At 36.5% G+C, this 21,305-nt stretch overlaps 1 protein-coding gene across 6 annotated transcripts in view; it reads right to left on the reverse strand.

Moving 5' to 3' along the window:
• The window catches only part of LOC117426375 (cytoplasmic dynein 1 intermediate chain 2), a 29,480-nt gene that overhangs the window by 1,591 nt on the left and 6,584 nt on the right, over positions 1 to 21,305 (reverse strand). For 2 of the 6 annotated variants that reach the window (XM_059033682.1, XM_059033684.1), the window contains exons 5-16: positions 19,615 to 19,668; positions 19,107 to 19,222; positions 10,058 to 10,144; positions 9,439 to 9,601; positions 8,897 to 8,996; positions 5,507 to 5,632; positions 4,352 to 4,498; positions 3,888 to 4,001; positions 3,319 to 3,452; positions 2,531 to 2,675; positions 2,006 to 2,146; positions 1,137 to 1,262 (exon numbers count right to left, since the gene is read on the reverse strand). In XM_059033682.1, coding sequence (XP_058889665.1) covers positions 1,137 to 1,262; positions 2,006 to 2,146; positions 2,531 to 2,675; positions 3,319 to 3,452; positions 3,888 to 4,001; positions 4,352 to 4,498; positions 5,507 to 5,632; positions 8,897 to 8,996; positions 9,439 to 9,601; positions 10,058 to 10,144; positions 19,107 to 19,222; positions 19,615 to 19,668 — 1,453 coding nt within the window. The remainder of the gene's footprint in view (positions 1 to 1,136; positions 1,263 to 2,005; positions 2,147 to 2,530; positions 2,676 to 3,318; positions 3,453 to 3,887; positions 4,002 to 4,351; positions 4,499 to 5,506; positions 5,633 to 8,896; positions 8,997 to 9,438; positions 9,602 to 10,057; positions 10,145 to 19,106; positions 19,223 to 19,614; positions 19,669 to 21,305) is intronic. The other 4 variants (XM_059033687.1, XM_059033685.1, XM_059033683.1 and 1 more) reach the window with 3 other exon arrangements.

Below are 21,305 nucleotides of genomic sequence, written 5' to 3' on the forward strand. Positions count from 1 at the left end.
ACAAAGTGCTAAAAATAAATAACATCCTGGCCTCAGTGCAAGATCAGGATACACAATTATGTCCACCTTAAAGGGTACCTGTACCCAAAAATAACAAAGCTCTCTAAATGTTCCGCATACCCAATAAATGCTTCTTGCTGCACTGATTTGGTAAACAAGTTGCACGTTCAGCAATGTTTTCAATTTCTTTGTCAACTTTCTGGGTCAAGTAACACTTGAGGGAGCTAACATATTGGAGCCTATGAGGCAGCAAAATGACATCGAGTTGCTGATTTTCCTGATGGGCCAAAAGATGCGCGCATGGGTTTATGGGATACAGCGGCGAAAACCCATAGCGTGCGAAATGGGGAGTGCAAAGCTTTCGGGTGCTTGAACAATAAATGTAAAAACAAGACAAAAACGTTATTTTGTGTGCCAAAGCCTATTAATTCAGAACGGGTGATCATAGCAAAAAAAATAAAAATTACTATATAATTTGAGAATGGAAAGGTTTTCAGTGTATGCCCATTCGGTCGAAATTCTGTCGTGTGCGAGGACCACTTTGAACCTGAATGTTACGAAAGGAACATGCAGGCAGCGCTTCTGGGGTATGAATGCAAGACAAGGCTAAAACCTGATGCAATGCCAACAATATTTGCCCACAACAAGAAGAAAACGTCACACAGCAAAGGCTGGCATCATCGTTTAGCACGACGAAAACATCAAAAGGTAGGTCATTGTATAGAACTCAGTTGTATTTACTAACAATAAGGAATAAACTACACCAAAGTGGGCAAGATAAATGAAGCCAGAAGCCCGAGATACTAGTATTACAGGATTTTTATTGCACTTTGTTGATGTACTTTATTTGTTCAGCCTCTAGATAGACTTAAAAATAGTGTTTAAATATCATACCTGTAATTTTTATTTTCATTGTTAACATCGACAAATTTTTACACTTATATACTTAAAAGTCTGTTTCAATGCCCTTTTTAAAATGTCCGCTCTAGTGCACTGCTAGCGTAAGGATTATTGCCCACATTGTCAAACAGGTAGCACAGCAATAACGATCCATGATGATGTGGTATGGAACAGAAAAGCCAGAGCAACAAATTAACAAATTCCTTTCTGTAAATTACAATGCAAGAATCACTAACCTCTCCAACATCATAAATGAGTATCTGCCCATCTGAGTCTCCAACAGCAATTTCTCTGCCAGAATGTGCCCATCTCACACGATTCAAGGCTGGATTTCCTTCCACTGTTATACTTGCTGTAGGTACCTAAAACAAACATTTTCATTCAGTTCATTTTTTAAATATATATTTGTGGGCAATGTTAAACTTTGTGTCATTAATAAAACAATGTGTATAAACAGCTGATTTCAAAATGCCCATATATCTGAATTTTTACTTCTGACCTGTGATCTAAAATTCCTACCATATTGTGGTCGTGTGAGTTGTTGGTTTACAGAGGACAGCTGTATTCTAGGATTCTACCCAAACCCTTTAAATGTATTAACCTTGCATTACAAGTTTTAAAGACTTGCTGACACAAACACATCATAGGATTTGGGACTAGGAAAAAAACAAGCTTAGTAGGGAGGTGAACATGTAAATTGAGGTCAATGTGTTATTATCTTAAAGCTTATCCTATCTGTTATGATTCTATGAAATTGCCTTGGAAAGTTATTTGCTTAGATTGTATGTTATGCTACCTGCTATATTGAATGTTTCAAGTGTTCACATAAATAGTATGCAATAGTAAGCTAGTATCACTTAACTACATTTAAAAACCATGTACAAGTATCCACAAATAAAATACACAAGATGCATAAAATTGCCTAGCAACTGTCCTGTGTTTACTTTAAAATGTTGCTATGTAAGCTGCTCTCCACAAGGTGTAAATGAATCTTTATGACTTGAATTTGGTAATTTTTCAACAAGGCAGGTAAATGTTAGAAGCACATCATTAGTCTCTCAGTCTGCAGCACTGCTCTGAGAAGCTGTCACCTAACTCTACTTACCTCTGTGTCATTGTTGAGATTCCACAGATCAAGCCGGCCTACTCCATCAACACAAGCAAACAAGGCTGGGTGGGTGGGGGACCACATGATATCATAAACATAGTCTGAGTTATCCTCAAATGAGTAAAGTGGCTTGTTATTCTGAAAGGTAAAAATACAGCTTAGCTGTAAACAAGCACCACAGAGACAAGAAATGCATTACACTGAACTGTTACTCCTACACTCAACCCACCACACATACACAATAATTACATTCATGTCATACTGCACTGAATCTTAATAGAAAAGGGTAGTATGGAGAGAAAAAAAAAGTTACTTGTCAGTTCATTTTATTTCTTAAGTGATAATGTGCCATAGTCTACTGAGAAAAAACACATTTCAGGCAAATCAATTCAATCATCATAAATGAATATGTATGATAAAACGGTAACTCATACCCTCGGCTTGTGACTCATGTCTGTATAACCAAATACAGCTTACAGTAATGTCTGATTTACAAAGGTCCAATAACTGCAGTTTATGTACCTTGGTTGTCCACAGTTTCACTGTCCAGTCAAAGGATGAGGTGACAAACAGATGGGAGAAATCCACTGGTCCTGCTGCTGTGTGACAGTGGATACCTGTAATCGGTCCCTGGTGCCCTTCAAACATCTCACTGATTCCAGCTTTGCTAAAACATGAAACATTTAACCCTCTTAGCAGCAGCAGAGTTATTCAAGCATTATTTAGAAAGTAAATGCAAATCAATGCATGTTCTGGGGCTTTCATTAGTCTGCCACTTGTGGAGCCCAGCATTTAAAGCACTCGACTTTGGGTACTTGGCACCTTATTTTTGCACGTCCTTAACTGACCTACTCTGAAGTAAAAAGGAAGTAAAAGTCCATGACCTCTCCCCAGCCCTCTCAAGTATGTTCGGTGAAAGAAACAAGCAACTCTAACATCATTATCAGGATCCCTATTATATAATAGTACGTAAGGTTCAATAATCACACATCACCAGTCATCATAATGTAAATCAATCAAACACAATACAGCATTTTTGCTATTAATAATTGCCAAACAACTAAAAATGTATTCTGATTGGTTATCCTGAAGTCCTACACAGTATTTAACATATCATCCAATCAAAAGGATGGTTACAAATCAGAAAGGGGGCATTTCTACTTGTAATCAGTTGCAGTCGCTTCATTTTCAATATTTTAGCTTGATGTAAAATATTACAAGCATCAGGTACATATGTTTATTCAGAATTATTGCAACAGAATAAAAACCTTTAGTTCGTTTAACGTTTTTTTTTTTTTTTTTAGCTGTACCTTCCATGACGACATGCAGTGTACACAGAGCCCTCTTCACTTCCCACCACAAAGTTGTTGACATCGCCCAGGGGGAAGGACATGCAGGTGACAGCTACAGCCTTGGACTGCTTGTGGACCAATTCCATACTGTCCTGTTAACAGACAGGTGCTTGAGGACATTAGGTGCTTTATACTGCTGTTCAAACAGAATTCTCATTTTACTGAAAGGATTCAGTGAAGTCACATTTTACATTCAGTAACACTTCATAAAGGTTTAACATTTGACAACTGGGTTTTGTAAGATACCTGTAATGAAATCCCAGTCAATTTCCTATGTAGTTAGCCAAATATAAAAGTGCCACTTGTCTTACTGAAGACCAAAAGTGATCAAAGCTATATTTTAACTGAAGAATAACACAGAAAATGACATTTTTAAGAAAGGGTCTACAGCCCTTAACATTACTTTTCTGTTTTGCTCAGTTAAGTCACGCTGTCTTAATAAACATACTGTAGTTTACAACAGCATTTTTCTGTACCTAAATGCTTTGAAAAGAGTGAAGTGTGCGCTCTAATTGCCCATACAGTACCTGTGGCTGAGACAGCATGTCCAAACTCCAGGAACACATTTTTCCATCGGTTGAGATGCTGATCAGGTTGTGAGCATTCGGAGTACCCACCACGTTCACACAGTACACTGGATGCTGCATCGATCACAGAAAGAAAATAAATAGACGCTTATTAATAAATACAACTAAAGCTACAAATGTATCCATATTAAATTAATAAGACATATAAAATGTTCAGCATTTTTATGATTTACACGACAACCAGTATTAAAGAAATAAGGTATTTCTAACCAATAACCCATTTCTCATTCAAATGGTCTGGTTTCATTTTTTCCTTTCAATTTTCTACCGTTGAAAAACATTACAGCTTTGCTTAAGGCCAATGTTATTTACTTTTATAAGGGATAGTTTTGTTTAAGTAGGATCTAATGGAAAGCATTATGGTTAGTATCTGTATAACTCGAAGAATCTCCTTTCCATCATACCGTGTGTGCAGCAGCGGAGAGTGGAGTCCTCTGCACTGGAGTCCTCTTATTGCTGCGGTTATCCCACAGAACTATCTGGCCAGAATATGTGCCACCAACAACTAGGTTTGGATGAAATTTTGCAAAGGCAGCTGACATCACTGCTGACTGCAAGGAAAAAAATACACAGTGTTATATATTTTTTAAATTGATGACTGTAGAATGAAAAACTGTCAGGTTTCTGGAAATTACATCAATTAGGCAGTATACAGAAATGTCACCTTCAATACAAGGGTAATGCTAAATACATACGATAACTTGCTAAAAACAATATACAAGTGCTCCAATTCAAAGTAACACTGTGCTTTAAAATTGCATCTGGCATGCTGCTTGTTTTTACTTTACCTTGCACTACTGACATTTCCATGACTAAAAGCTGCCCATTTCATTTAAGAAGGGGGAGGGGGGGGTGGGTGGGTATGGGGCTGTAAAATGTGGTACATAATTACATTATTAGTTCTAGTTCACTGTTTATAAAATTATTTTTGATAGACTGTTTGGAGTCATTACAGTGACAAACATAATCTTGATAGTAATCTGACAGCATCTGATCTTAATGCTAGTTTTAATTTATCCAAGTGATTTTTAAAAAATCTGTCATTTCAAAAACAAAAATCCTTTTCCACTTGAGCTAAATGGTTGGAAGAATGGTTCACGCATTTTTATTTGTCTGCACAATCCTTTTCAAATTGTATCCGTTTGAGGCAGCCCATGTGTTTCTACTTTATATGTCTTGTTCCATGTACCTCAGGGCATATACTTTAAACAGCATGACAACAGAGATGCTCTGTGTTTTCTGTCAATTTTTTAATAATTTTTTTACATTTTTATTTAAATTGTATTGTATGAATAATACAAATTAAAAAAAAAAACACTTCAGAACTTTGTAACATGTTTAAACATTCTAAACGCTGTGAGAAATGCAGCTATAGAGGATTCAATTTTAACTGCTAGTCTTCATGTCCTCAATCAACATGTGTTTGCAAATAGATGTGGTTCAGGCACATGCCAGCTCAATGAAATCATGATGTTGAAAAGTAGAAGGAAACGACTGGCAGAGGGCCAAACTCATCAGCTAAAACCACCCATTTGGAGCGACAGGATCTCGCATCATACCTGGCAATGAAAGACATACTCTGGTGTGGTTTTTTTGTATTTCATGTTCCACACAAGAGCCACGCCATCTGGCTCATGGGGGGCATCCTCGTTGTTGTTGTATGAGGCAACAAGCAGTTCAGGATACTGTTGACAGAGAAATCAGTAAAAATAAATGTCAAAAGGAAGTCAAGATTGCCTAAAGGCCCAACACTGCCCTTTGTGGTGGTAGTGAATGTTTCACTGTGTGCGTCAGCCATCTCGGCACAAAGATTTATTACTGAAAATGTTACAAACACCAGTTTGTTTGTTTTTTTCTTTTCTCAGCACAGATTTTTTGCTCAAAGAAATCATGCAATTCACATCGTCACTGTACAAAAGTTTTAAACCCAGACTACATCTACTCTTCGATAAAAGACATCTGAAATATTCTCAGACGTGCAGAGAGGGATTTTATTACTATAAAATAGTGGTGCAATCGGCACCCTAATTTCGTATTCTATTATCGTACAGGCATTTATCAACGATAATCGATGCATTGATGTTTTATTTTCCAAAATAAAAGAACAAACATACATTTTTTTTAACAGAAGATCCAATAACTAAAAACACTGTTGTGCATAATAGTTAAACAAAAAGGCACAACTTACATTCAAATTAGAACACTTCCGATTATAAAAAAAGAAATAAAGGACTTTAACAACTGAAAATAATATGCGTGTGTCCGCATCAGATGACCCTTTAACACTGTAATAATAATAAAAAATACTATATTTTAACAGAAGTAATTTCTATCTGAACTATGGTTGTTCATTACTGTTAACATTTTATGCCCACATTTTAATTAATCTCACAAATCCTGACTAATTTAACTAACATACTAAATTCAGATTCTTTTTATATAATATTGCCATATAATCCAAACACAACATGCTTTGAAACAAAATAAGGTAAATCGGTAGATTTCACAGATTTAAAACAAAAAACAAAAAAAACGTATTGCCTTAATTTTTAAATCAAGAAAGTGTGAATACAACAGGCCGACTTCTGATTTGGCTTGTCCAACTCGAATGTAGAGGCCTAAAGTGTGTATCCTAGCAACGCACTAACCTACCGTACTAGCACTAAATGAAGCGCACACTCACACACTCAAGGTTTTAATGCAAACTGGCAACAGGAGACTTTAAACTGGGTTCTAATTTGATGCATCCAGGGGTGAAATGCTGCCAGTACTCCGTACCGGTACTTATTTTGATGCCGTATAGGGTACCAGGACTTATTTAATCTGCTTTTCATCCAACACGGATGCATTCCATCCACTCACACTGTCCACTAGAGCAACGTTTTTCAAATGCGCTTTCATTCAGCACAGTTCAGGCTGCTTGCATTCTGTTTCCTCACACTGCTTCTGTTAGCTGCTATTGGCAAGCTTTCATTCTGATCAGATTTCATTTTGGCAAGAGTCACAAATCTCCGCCCATTTCGCTTTGTGTCAGTGCTCATTCGCTGATCAACGAGAGAAGACCCTAGCACGGCAACGTGAAAACAACGGTCTGGAGTAATTTTGATTAGTATGAAGTCATTATTTTCTTTAGTGTGTCGGGGAAACTATCTGAAATATTCGAAACGAACATTGCTGCACATGAATTTGAAGGGAAAAAGCCACATTGGTGTTCTCCATAAATTATGTAGTTGATAAATATTAGAAATAATTACCATAATGCGTTTTGCCTTGTACCAATTCACCATGTTGTCAGAACTTGCATGAAAAAGTTTCTAAAATGGCAAGTGATGTTTGTGACAGTAGGGATTAATATTAAAAAAACAGGATCAAGAAAGTGCTGCTTCAGATTTGGTAAGCGAGTAGGAATCAGTATACAGATGGAGGTGTGCTTCACACTTTTCAAACACTGGCCCAACTTGCATGGTACATGTTAGCCTAGTGATCAACATTTAGTTTTGTTGTGATCCAAGTATTTTCTGTTATGAGGACTGTAATATACAAAAAACAAAACGGTGAGGTGTTTTTTCTTTGTACAATGCCCCCTTTTCTAAAACATTTTGAAGCGTTTATTTAAATTAAACATGAAAAAAAAAGGCATAAAGGGGGTAATTTTGAACTTAAAACGTAAACAAATCAAGTGCAGAGACATCATATTCATTCAGTAATTGTAAAAATAATTGTGTATCTTATTTGCTCCATGTCTGCCAACTTGTTTTTCTCATCAGAGCATGCGCATTAAACAATGTGACGTCACTGGAATGGTGAGGAAGGGCGCTAGGACCAGAAACACGCTCGTTACGGTTTCCATGCAAGTGTCGAATAAAATGTCGCTGCGAGGAAAAAATAAAACCATCTCTAGCGAGCGAGCTTGTCATGCGAGTAAAAACTTCTTAAAAGGTCGACTTAAACCGTTTTCCATAGCGTTTGTCGAATATGTTTTCTTATTCGCATAAGTTTTACAGAGCTTAAAAGTTGGATGGAAAAAGGCCTAATGTATTGTGTACCGATATGTATATATTTAAGTATTTATTCATTGGGCACTTAAATTGTCTCCATTTCTAAAATGTTTACACCAGGCTGCGCATACGAGTACCTGCACTTTTTTGTTGAGAATTTCATCCCTGGATGCATCGAGTCACCATTATGTAATCGAAGCTCTGGAAATTTAAGGACAGATGATCAATAATCGATGCATCAATTAATTGTTGCACCCCTACTATAAAATAAGCTGTTTTGTGATACAAATCCAATTCACTATGGTCTCATGTTTTCAAACACTTGTCAGATGGATTACCTGGCAAAAAGGCTTTATTGTATTAACCTATGCCCTTCTGTCAACTCAATATTACAACTATTCAGCAAAAAACATTATTAGTACTGGGCTGGAGGACTGGAGTGTCATCTAAATATTTCAATACATTCTCCAAATTTGAATTTAATGTTGTTCATCCTGTTTTTAGCTTTCTCTGAATAAATATATTTTATATTTTCATGAATATTTTACAGTATTTCTCAAGGATATTTATCAAGGAAATATAAATGTCTTCCTACAGACTCTGTAAATGGAAATGACTGTGGCTGTATGGAAGACCTGTGGTCTCTAACTGAATATGGAAAATGGAAGGGGGGAGGGGTGACTAGCAGACTAATGCAGGTTAATGAATAGCTTCATTTAGGTTTTTCAACTTGCCACAATGGCCACAATTAGAGTTGAAACCTTCAGAATAAATTAAACAAAATAATATACCACGGCAAGGATTTAAAATGACAATGATACATTAGTCAAAATGGTATATACTAAAATAAAATACATGATCTATGTATGTATATCTATCTATCTATATCATTTGAATAATTATTATTATTATTATTATTATTATTATTATTATTATTATTATTATTATTACCTGAAGTGACCAATCCAGGCAGGTAACAACACGATGCTTTGACCAACGTTCATCTATGAACTGTCTGTTTAAAGACAGTTTAGCTCCAGCCTGGATCTCTCTTCAAAAGAAATACAGTGATGTTAATTGTATTTTAAGTAAACAGCCCCACTATATTAGGTCCAGAATAGATTTAAAATATAAACACAGATTTTACCTTTCTGCACAAACAACAACAACAACCATCTCATGGTTAACCCCTACATTACAATATTCCCCCCATTTGTTAAGTATTAGTTTTGTCTAAACAGTTGAGATAGCTACAAAAAAAAAAACAAAAAAAAAAAACGTGTGATTGAATTACACATACACAATTGTTTTGATTGGACTTTGAGAATACAACATGTGCTTGTTTTATTGCTGAAATGGCTGAAATGATTACTGAAAAGGAATACTGTCAAAACGATCAGGATTCCCTCCCCCCAGTTAACACTTGATATTTACCACTCAAATGAAAACTGAAAAAAATAGCCTGTAATTCTTGAATGTGTACTCAGTGTTACCCTTCCTTCTCTTCTAAATCCCTGCCGCTGTAGTCAAAGAACACATCCACGTGTTCAGAGAGGGCCCGCTCCACGATGCGGGTGCTGTGATCAAAGAAAGACAGAAACTCCTCTGAATGGAGAACCTGCAGCTTTTCCTCTTCGGTCAGTTCATGAGGAGGAGCTGAAAGATGCAATAAAATACGATTTTTTTACTTTTGAACATTCACTGCTGTTTAAGGTCAACCTACATACTATCAAATTGCTTCCTTATGCAAACGTGGTGGTCTGGAGCACTGTATTCAATATTACACCATAGCATTTTTTTAAATGAATTTTTTGCAATTCTCCTATAGCACTGTCCTCAAAATAGAGCTGAATCATTTTTATTTTTTTTACTTTCTGAAGATGCATTTAATGAACAATAGGGGAGTGAGCCCCCAATTTTAATACAATTCATGGCAATCATGTAACAATCACATGGATTGTTTCAGGGAGTCTTGGCAAGAAGGCAATAAGAAGAAATTCTTTATGCCAAGTTCATAGTGCAAATGCCCAGAACTTTATCTTTTCATCAACAAAATGGCAAAGTCTTTATAAAATAATCTACATTCAGACACATACATCTCAATATTGTTACCTTCTTCCTCCTCCTTTTGCACTGCCTTCTCCTCCTCGGGTTCTATCATTGGTTTCAGTGGGGCAGTCTCCTCTTCCTCGTCTTCTTCTTAAGAATACAAACAAGATCACTATGACAGGACATACTGACAAGGCCGTGTTTGAATATTAACCATTATTATTAAATCGATTTCCTTTTACTGTGCCTTTGCAAGCAGCTATTTTCAAAAACAAAACACTGTCAGATTTGTCTTTATTCTATGAGCTGTTTGAAAGAATACTGTCTATTTTGCAGAGCTGTTTGCACAGCAGCACAGTAGTGAGACAGCCCCCTTCTTTTCAGGTGGCTGAAGGCACTTCGCTGCCTCTCGTGCCTCATAGCGCACCTGAGGCATGGGTTGCCTCAGTAGAACCACAGGCCTTCGTGTGTGTTATGGTTTGCATATATAACATGTTATTCAGGATATGGGTCCAGACTGTTGCTGAATGTGTTTGACCCTCGTATGCCAAAGTCACATCACTGAATAAGGAGCTATGGGATACCATGCAGTGAGAACACCTGACCACAGCAATGTATCTTTTTTTCCTGCTACACTTACAGGAAACCAGCATGTGCACAGGCGTCTGTTGAAGACCCTGGCTGAAACGCTAAACAAACATTTGAATCCAAACCACAGAGCACCCATAGTGCATTTACACTTACAATTCTGACCCAGAGTAATGTCAGGACTGGTAAAAAAAGATTCTTGTTGCACTGCAGTACCAGATTTTGCTTGAACTTTAATAAGTCAAACCTAATTCATGTATAGAGAAATGGCTCAGGCAGGCCAAATTACACACAGTAAAACCTAGAATGGCCAATACTTGTACTTTCTGTAGATTAGGCTTTTAATGTATTTTACATACAAATCTCTAAATTACAAAGTATTTTGTAATTCAGTATCTTGTATTTAAAAACAAAAAAGAATTTTGCAATTAAAGCATTACTTTGTTCCATTCATTACCACAATGAATTAAGTGAATAAAAGCACACCACTATTTATTAAAAACATATTTTCAGTGTCACTAAAGTTAAAGCATGGAAGTCGAAAAACAAAAAATTCATAGGGATTGTGTAACAAGGTGAGTAATATCAGAAAAATGCATTAAAACTTCAGGTGGCTGTCATCAGGAACCGCAATCCATTACTCAAGAAGCTGTTGCTGTTTTTTCAAAGTGCATTGCCAAAGTTATTAATCTACCCAAACTATATATTTATGTAACATGTATTCTAGATGACCTTGCTGTCCATTTGTTATACTGGGTTACAAAATGACTCTTACGAAATAATCATTTTCTTTAACTAGCTACAATAGGCCAAGATGTCATCTGTTTACAAGCAGCAGGGTCCCTGCAGACAACTACTTCTCTCTCCTCAATGGGACACCAGGTAATCGACAGGGAGTAGTTCACTTGTTAGTACTCCCATGTCCATGTAACAAGTTGCCCTTCCACATGAGAAGTGATCGGAGAAGGGATGCTAACCAGCTGCCTAGACAGGGTCCCAGCAGCTAGGCCAGCTGACGAGACAGCGCAGAACAGATGGTACAGCTGGGATTGTCTTTTTCCGCTACGAGGTGGCATTGGGATGGCACATAGGTTTTCTGCCTGACTGCTTCCAATCACATCTCTCCCCAACGGCAAGCATGAGCAATTACTGACCCACCAGGGGGTCTCATGACAAGTATTCAGCAGGAGGACTCATAACAAAATACAGCTTGCAGGCCTTACCAGCTGCCAAACCACACACATACAGACGAGCTTTCAAACAACCAGATATCCCAGCAAATAATAATAAAAAAAGTGTACATAAACTGCAGGTAAAGAAACTTAAAAGCTTACAGCATGGAGCACACTGTGGCGTTCAAATTGACTTAATCAAAATGATAATGTCATCTGCCAATTCAGTATTAAATGGAATTGGGCAATTTTGTAAAGGGAGGGTGTGTGAGTGGGGGGGGGGGCATTCTGACAAGTTTACAGAACTGGGTTAATGGCATCAGCGATTTCAATATATGCTCATACTTTCAAACCAAATGGATAAGGTTAAAATCTTTCCTTTCAAGGGCCTCAATCAGCCTTAAAGGAAAACAGTAATCACTGTCTTTCAGCTAGCCCAGTTGCATTTGTCAGCTCTTTCCAGTCAATGCAGCCAGTGCAATCAACCTGCCAAGCATTCAGAACGGAAAGACAATCTGAAAATAAAGGGTATAATGCACCTGCCAGTGAAAATGGCCATTTCAAGAAAAGCTAGTGATCTTGGTGACCCTGCTGGGGAGGCGGTGGTGCAAAGGGGAAAGAACGCTTAAAAGAATTCACAGTGATCTCCGATCTCTTGCACGCTGACACTTCCTCACAAAGTATGCCAATTATAGCTTTTGTACCACTTAAGAAATGAAAGCTTTTTTGAGGAGAAATAATCACACAGAGTAAGAGAAAGACATTCGTTCTTTATGACTGGACAATATATTAATGCAAACGCAGCCTTAGCTAGCAGGGGTCCAGTGTTGTTCAAGTAGAAAACGAATGCCCTTTACACCCAACTCTGCAGGTGTGTATGCACCCACAAAAAATACTGTACTGAGGAAAGACAAAAGGCCAGAAGAAAAAGGTGACTTACATTTTTTTACACTTATTTTCAATACAATAGTTTTGTTATAAAAAATATTTTAAGAAAACCCCATTGCTCAAAACAGGAAAGGAGTTCTGAAAAGATGGTATTTAAAAAAAAAAAAAAAAAAAGTTAAATAGGAATATTATTCGAACCCCCCGTTTCCTATTCCTCTGTGCTGCTTTCTCTAAACATCTTGTTTCACTGCAACACAACACTGTACAGGATCGCCACTTCCAGTACACCAAAATGTTAGGAAGCAGGTGGAGTTAATCTTATACTAATCAATAATCAAAACAGGACCAATTCTTCCTTTAAACTATTTCTTATATGGATTCAAATAAGTGCATTGAATGATTTACTGTTATTTGAACCCTCTCAACTATTGTATGAAACGTATAATAATGATCACGGCAGCCAACACTACTTTGAGTGGTATACCCACACTCTAATGAAGGTTTACAAGTAATATGGTAATAGTGCATTTCTGACAGCAAAACGGTCACTAAACAAATATACTTTGACAGGTGCACATCTATTTTTCTATTCTAGAAATAAAATTCTCTACCAACATTTCAAAATAACAATCTCCAAAACATATTTAACATTACAGGCCTTAAACCATTGCTGACTGATCTGAAAACAACAATACCTTGTACACATCAGAAATACTACTGTGGACAGTAGTAGTAGTAGGTGGACAGCACAATGCTAAGGGCTTGACTCAATTACCAACATTGTCATTTTTTGCAATGTCGCTTCAATACGCTGACAAAAGCACTAGCCGAAAGGTTTGCCTACTTCGCTTTTTCTTATAAACTGTACCTTATGCCATCACCTAGTCAATTCATGAAAAGACATTTAAACTATTTATTAATTTAATATAAATGAACTGCTATATACAAAACAGAAGAATATGTACTGCATAGCGCTTACACATTGTATTTGACCTTGATATAAAAAAAACAATAGATGTGCACAGGCCTATACTAGAAATATCTTAAACCCTGGGTTGACAGCTGGTTTATTTTGTTCCTGGTTTAAAAAAAAAAAAACACAACTTCAGCATTAATAACAAAAACTAACAGCATAACTTGTGAATCTGTCAGCTGCACTGCATGACACACCCTTCTTCAACAGGACTACAGTATGTTATGTACTTAACACTATGCATTTTCTGTCTTGAGATTTAAAGTCTCAGTCTGAAGAACCACAGTGAAAGTAGTGGTTACCATTTCGCTGTGTGTCTAACCTCTTTGTCAATGAACGCCAATGACAAGGTTAATGAACCACTGAGGTTTTCTTTTAACTGTGTTACAATGTCAAAATTGTGATGCATTTTGGCGAGATGGAAAGAAAAGCATAGTTGTAAATTAGGACGTACCTAGCAATAACGCTGTAGAGTGAAGTTCCAGTTGTCCGAGTAATGTGCTTCAGTGAAGCAGGTTAATCAAAGTTAAATCATCTGTGAAACGGGTGGCTTTTGTTAAGCTGAGACTCCACACTTCCAGCGTTCTTTTTTTTCGTGGAGACTTAAAAGAACCAGGCCAAAAATAATAAAGAAAAAGTGTGTGTGTATATATACATATAATTTCACAAATTTAGCAGTCGCTTATTATAAATTACTTCTTATAATATGAATTCACTTAACACAAATTCTCTGTCAGTACGAATTATTGGAGTTCTCCCAGAGAAGAAAAATGTGAATAAAACTAAATTCCCTAGTTCGAACAGCTGAGTGTAAAAGAAAATAAAGATATACCTGGCAACTGTAGGGGAGAAGTGGCTGGTACATGCACACTGCCTGATTGTGAAAACGGTCGGACTGATTAGGAGGCATGCTGAGAGCTTAGTGTCTGAATGATATAATATTAGGACGGCAATATAAGCAAAGTCAGTGCGAATGTGCATGGGAGTTGGTAGGGTGGTCTGATGTTTCACGACTTCTAAACTTGTCCGTTCTTTAATCCTGTCATCCCTATGTCCCACTCCCCCCTGTACCCAGGCTACTATTCATCCCGCTGTACCAATTCAAAAGGGATTTGAGGACCAGGGTACACCGCCACTTCTTATGCTTCCTGGTGATTATTCTATATTCATTTAAAAATTCTAAAATTTAAGATTCTGTATTAGGCAAAAATAAAATAAATAAATAAAATAATAACATTAGAAATTCAGGGATTTCAAAAAACATGAAGTGTCTACAGACACAACCCATCCACCTTATGCCAGGTTTCCACTCTCACCATCTATTTTTTTTTTTTTCACTTTTGTGGCACGTGACATTCAAATTTCATGCGATATTCGGATCGCAAAAAGCACATATCACATGATTTAATCACGTCGCGGCTGTTTTTTTCACTTTTAAATGTGAAATAGCTGATTGTTGCATATTTTATTAACGTGGTCGAATTTTGTCACACACTTCCCTTATCATACACTTCAGCCTGCAAAGAGGACACAGACTCAAGATTTCATGATAACTGCGTGACAACACATTTGAAGGCTGCATGTAAAAATAAATAAATACGTAGTTTAAGATAGTTAAAGTTGCAGAGGCTGTCCGTCAGCGCTGCATTTAATGTGCACAGGAAAACAATACCGATTAAAAACAAAATGTTTAGCTCCCGGTTAAAATAATTTCCCTGGCCTGTTAGCAAACCAGAGGATGAGAGTTGAGAGCACTTAAATACAATGAAATAAAATAAGGAGTTTTATTCCAAATCAGGATTTAAACACAGTGTAAGGTAATCACTTGACTGTATTTTACTGTATTTTAAATTACTACTGTATTTACACCATAGTACAGAGAAAAAACACTAGGATGGCAAAGATTACATCAACAGCTCTTGAAGACAACAGTGCAGTTTCATTCAGACTGGGCATCAACAGAAGCTACAGAGACATTCATTTTGAGAACTAAAGGTTAATTTAAATGTAAAAGAACAACATTCTGATTACATTTCCTTTAAAGTTGAACACTTATCAAAAGAGGCAATTGCGTTATTTCCATGAAACAATGTATTAACCTCCTTTAGCAATTCAATTAAGTGATTAAAACAATAAAAGGAGGTACAGCAATTGAACCACTTCACAGCCACTTACAATCCTACAAACCTTATTTTTAAATGCAGATGAATAGTTTTCTACCTCAAGTCATCCAGATAGATAGATAGACCCATCCAGTGTTTTGGTATGTTTAACATACCTTTGGCAAGGGAAAGTGTGTTTGAAAACAGTGGAGGTACAGTACTTGTAAGCTTTTGATGCCATGGCAACTACACTCATTTATTTCTATGTAAATCTATGAATGTGTTAATGTAGCAATCTACTATTCCTTTCTATTGAAACATTCAGACATTATGGTACTGAGTATCTATATATTTATTTTCCTTTATTCTTCTCTATTGTACATTATCTAATTGTATTTCTTCTAAAAACTACAAATTGCAGGTCATTCATGTTATGTTCAGTTTTTGTAAAATGTTAAACTTGTGATTCATTTACTTTTTAATTTCTTATGTTTGATAGGTGATTCTTTATTATTTTATATAATGTTGTACCTGTCTCTCATATATATATATATATATATATATATATCTCGTATTACTTCGAATTAATGCCACACTCAGATATCAGCTTTTTAATTAACACCGCACTCAATAAAGTAACGTTAAGGTATTTTTTTTCTACCCCTGCTCAAAAAATAAAGAAACGCGCAACTCTGCCTATGTACATGACACCCCCCGAAGAGACTGCAACCTTAATCCATTGTAATACAAACGAATGAACACCCACCTTAGTAAGCAAATGTTATTTTATAGCACAGTCCTGACAGACAACCCAAGATGAACTACTTACAGCACAGCAGTCCTTCATGTCCCTTTTTTCCAGCAGAGTTCAGTGCCAACACAGCAGGGGATAAAACAAGGGCTGTCTGTTTACCTCGTCGCCAGCTTGTGAAAACTTAAACTCAGAGGAACTTAGAGCTTTGCCAGTCACTAAGCGCTATCAGAAAGCTGGCTAAAGATATCTTCTTGTAGGGGGTTTAGTTGTTTTGTTTTTTATTCAATTTGAATTTTACTCAGTCCTGTACAATTATATTAAAAAAAAAAAAAAAAAACGTGCTTACTATCTATGAGAAGATTTAGTTTAGGTTTCTCTTGCAGAGCAGGTAAATCACAGTGAAAAAAAAAAATAACTGAGTAGGATATATTTCAGTTTTAACAGAAATCAAACCAATATTCAGATGTAATATTTTTCATTAAGAAAAACAACTGCATCACCTTTCTCAACTACCGTTCTCTCTCCTTTTCTTGTCCTGCCCCATAGCAACCAGTACACACTCCTGATTCGCTGGTACAGTACTCCCCTGACCTCCCAACTCCCACCTAATAGGCTCTCGTTAACTGTCAGTAAATGTACTGTATTCAAGCCCCCAAAACACACAAGAGCATAGTGTTGCAGATCAGAGCCTCTCATGGCACTGTTTCTAGAATGCCTTAAATCATATAATACAATATTGCAGCGTTTGTAAAGGACAGTATTATTTGTAAAGGACAGTATTATTAATAAAGGACGTCCTTGAATAATCGCCGCCCTCGTTTAAGGGCTGCAGTCATTTTGATCAATTTAAAATAAATGCTGCAGCGCCAAATTTAAGTAATACGGTATTTATATATACTGCATATTATATATATATATATATATATATATATATATATATATATATATGTGGATTCAAGGAAGTGACTGACGATTCAAACAGTGTCCAAGACCGCGTGGGCCATTACAGCGCTACGACATCACCGCGACGGACATTACAACGCTGACCATTACAGTGACTGCCCATAACAGCGCTACGACATCACCGCACCGAACTACGCTCTGACTGTGTCGTGTGTCCGAGTTCCTGGTAAGTGACGCTTTTGTGAACATCACAAAGTCTTCTGGGAATTGTAGTTCAGCGTGGTGATGTGGTAGCGCTGTTATGGGCAGGCGCTGTAATGGTCAGCACTGTAATGTCAGCGCGGTTTTGGACTACCGGTTATGTCCTGTAACCGTGCATTGCAGGACTGAAATGTTTACCTGGCAAGGCGAATCCAAGAGGTTTTATGACAATATAATTTAAAAACCTGTACAAAAAAAACCTCCATAAAATACTGCAAGCCTGTCATTATTGAGACCTCTTTTTTTTTCAACTTTGAAGTGTTTTGCTTGGAGGTCTATGGCATACAGTACGTTATATAGTGTATGTTTTCTGTTGCTCTTCAAATGCAAATATTTTTACTTAACGTCCAGTTTGGCCGCTGTGGTGTCCCAGGTGTCTTGCTTCTTTAGCATATCCTTTTAATCTGGATGGGACGCATCATACAGTTGAGGGCATTTTTACACCCTGAAAACCAGTCTTTCGTTCGCCATCTCTCACTGTACACAGTGCAGATAACGTCACACAACTTCAGTTGATTGGTCTACATGGAAATTTGCTGTGCGGTATTATCAAAAAATCGCTCTGGTTTCTATCTTGCGTGGTTTTCCGCTGTGCCGCTTTCCTGTTCCGCACTCAGTATAATTGCACCCATTCAAAACAATAGATTCAATTTTTTTTGCGGCACGGTTTACCGCTTTCCGCAACCGCACCCAGTGTAATCAGACCTTAATATGAAAAACTGCACGGTTTACTGCTCCCAGTGTAATCAGACCTTTAAGCAGAAATGCATCATCAAAATGACTATAATTACATAATGACACATATAAATTGGTATCATGTAAGCTATTGCACCACTTTGAAATGTGGATTATAATGGTACAATATCTTGTTTATCAGATGTAAAAAGACGCTCATCTTGCTACAAAAAGGAGCCTTTTAATGGGTTTGGAAGGACCCTACTCCTCATCATCGGACATATGGACATGATCAGTACTATGAACACAGACTATAAGCATCATTACTTAAAGTCTGACAACCCCTCCTCCTCTTATCTTTTTTTCTATGATAAACCTAATTGCACAGTAAACCATAGGACCCAATTCCTTTTCGGGGGTGGCTGATAATTGTGGACTCGAGCCTGAATTAATCTTTTCTTGTCCTTCCTACATATCACTGTCTCCGCAATTTTCTTTGCTTTCATCTTCCTCAATAGAGAAGGCTGATAATTTCCACTCAACGTATGCTTCCTGCTTCCCATCTGTATGATCATAAAAACATGGGCAGCCACAACAGAACCAAATAGAATATAAACATTCGGTTCAAAATGCATGTCTGTGAGCTGTTCAGTTGTTTCCCTTGGCTCATTATCATCAGCGTATCTTTTGTATTAGCTGTGTGGTTTTCAAAGCATCCTAAAATCTGTAATCTTGAATGAAAACGGATGTGAAAAGTATATGTTTACCAGATGTAGACTTGAAATTGCATATTTACCTTCTTTCTGCTGCGTCACAACTGGGGTCTGGGTTTCCTTTGTGTAGGATACAACTTCACGTGGGGGGAAATCCACATGTGTCATTTTGGCCATTCCAAGTTTAAGGGGGCCTCGTCTAGACAAAAACAAACAAAACAGCAACAAGTTACAATTCTAATCCATTGATTCAAGCGATTGTTGTCAACACAACATTTTCAGATCTTAAAGTCATAACATTATAATAAGAATGCAGTTAACACAAACAGATTTTGCTTCTTGCATATGTTACTGATCTATTCTGTCACTTTACAAATGTGTGTGTGTGTGTGTGTATATATATATATATATATATATATATATATTGTGTAGTATATGGCTTATATTATAGGAATATTTAGGAATATTTGTCCTAACAGCAAAGAAAGCATACAATAGTACATATTCTTACGGATTATGGAAGAAAGGAACACTTTAAAAGACACCTGAACTGTAGAAAGGAAGAAAGAAGATAGTAAAGTGTTTCAATACCCCAGATCAGAGTGAAGTTGTAGAACTGATGGATCAGTGTCCCAGTGAAGTGTCCTGATTGGTTGCACAGCAACCGTGCAGCATTAGCAAAAAAGGCCAGTATTAGTGAAAAGGGCATTTTCAAAACACTTTCTTAGCTCTAATAAAAACACTATCTATTCAACTGACCTAAACAGTGACACATCTTTATACAGACATACATTTAAATAAATATAAATGCTCCTGATTATATTTCAACAGTGGCACTGGGTAGTAATATTTGCTGCTTAAATCCATTGAATACACCCCTATACCTCATCAAACACAGTTTAATAAAATAGACAAAGGATATAACTCCTACGTACTTTGCATATAGTTATAGGCCTAACCATAAATCATTAGTTAAATTGATATTTTCAATTGCTAATCATTCTGTTGCTTTTCTTATTAAGATAATTTTGTCATGATTTCTGACATGCATAACTGAAATATGTGTTGCTGGTAATATCACTACATAACTGAATACAGCATGCAACTGAATCAAATGAAATTAAACTAAAGGTGATCACACCAGGACCATATTGCTTTATTATATAGATTTAAATCAAAAGTGAAATCGCTGATGTCATCTCAACGTCATTTGCTTATGTGGAGCAAATAGGTTAGTGCTAATCCATAAAATCTTAAATATATATATATATATATATATATATATAATGTAATCTTAATTAAAATACCCAATGGCCCTTTTCCCCCCATCATTTACTAGTATGGTTATGACATAAGAAGACTTCAAAGTTTTTTTGTTATTTTGTACAGACTTAACAGTGTAACGTAGTTTGTTGTGTTTCAGATGTAATGCATTGTATCATTGCCGAGGGGGGCTAAACATGCATCCATGTGTGCAGGAAATTGACATATTGGTAGAGGAAATGAGTCAACACGTAACCCTTTAGGTAAGGAAGAGTTCTGCAGCTCCATTGGGACAGGGAAACATCTAGAGTTACCAAAAGGGGGGACAGAATGTAATTATGGGTTAAGCACAGCCTAAGGCACCCCAATGTCCATTTTATTTTTAATCCATTACACTCACTCTTCTAATTAAATATCCTGTTTAAAGGCAATCTTTAAAAAAAAAAAAAAAAAAAAGCTTTTCCAAAAGTTGCTAAGGTACATTCTACAAAAAAAGGGAATTTCATATAATTACACCTTCGCGTGTGTTCTATACAGTGTCTTGGGATATCTATTAACTTTGGAATTACATTGTGGAAGATGCTGCTCACTGTCCAGATTTCAATAAATAGAATAGTCATAAACATTCACAGGCCTCTGCTCACATTTTATTGCATAGTAGAGCAGAGGTGTCACATCCTGGTCTTTCACACTTAGATATTTGACATGTGTAGATTTTATATATGCACACATTTTTGTATCTAGTTTTACCAAGAGACCTTTAATTGCACACCACGTTTTGCAAAAGGAAAATAAAAAAGAAGAGTTGTTTTCCTTTCACAAAAATACTGCAAATTGCAATTTGTTATAAATACTTTAACAAATTTGGCCCATTTTATTAGTAGGTTTCTACTATTATAATACTAGCAGATTACCCTTTAACACTGATATAGATCTGTAAGTCATACGACTGAGCAGTTTGTGTACCCTTAAGGCACTTAGTATTAGATTAATAAGGTTATTCTTTCAATTTTGTGAAA

Source organism: Acipenser ruthenus, chromosome 11, assembly GCF_902713425.1.
Source record: "Acipenser ruthenus chromosome 11, fAciRut3.2 maternal haplotype, whole genome shotgun sequence".
In the NCBI taxonomy this organism is placed as follows: domain Eukaryota; kingdom Metazoa; phylum Chordata; class Actinopteri; order Acipenseriformes; family Acipenseridae; genus Acipenser; species Acipenser ruthenus.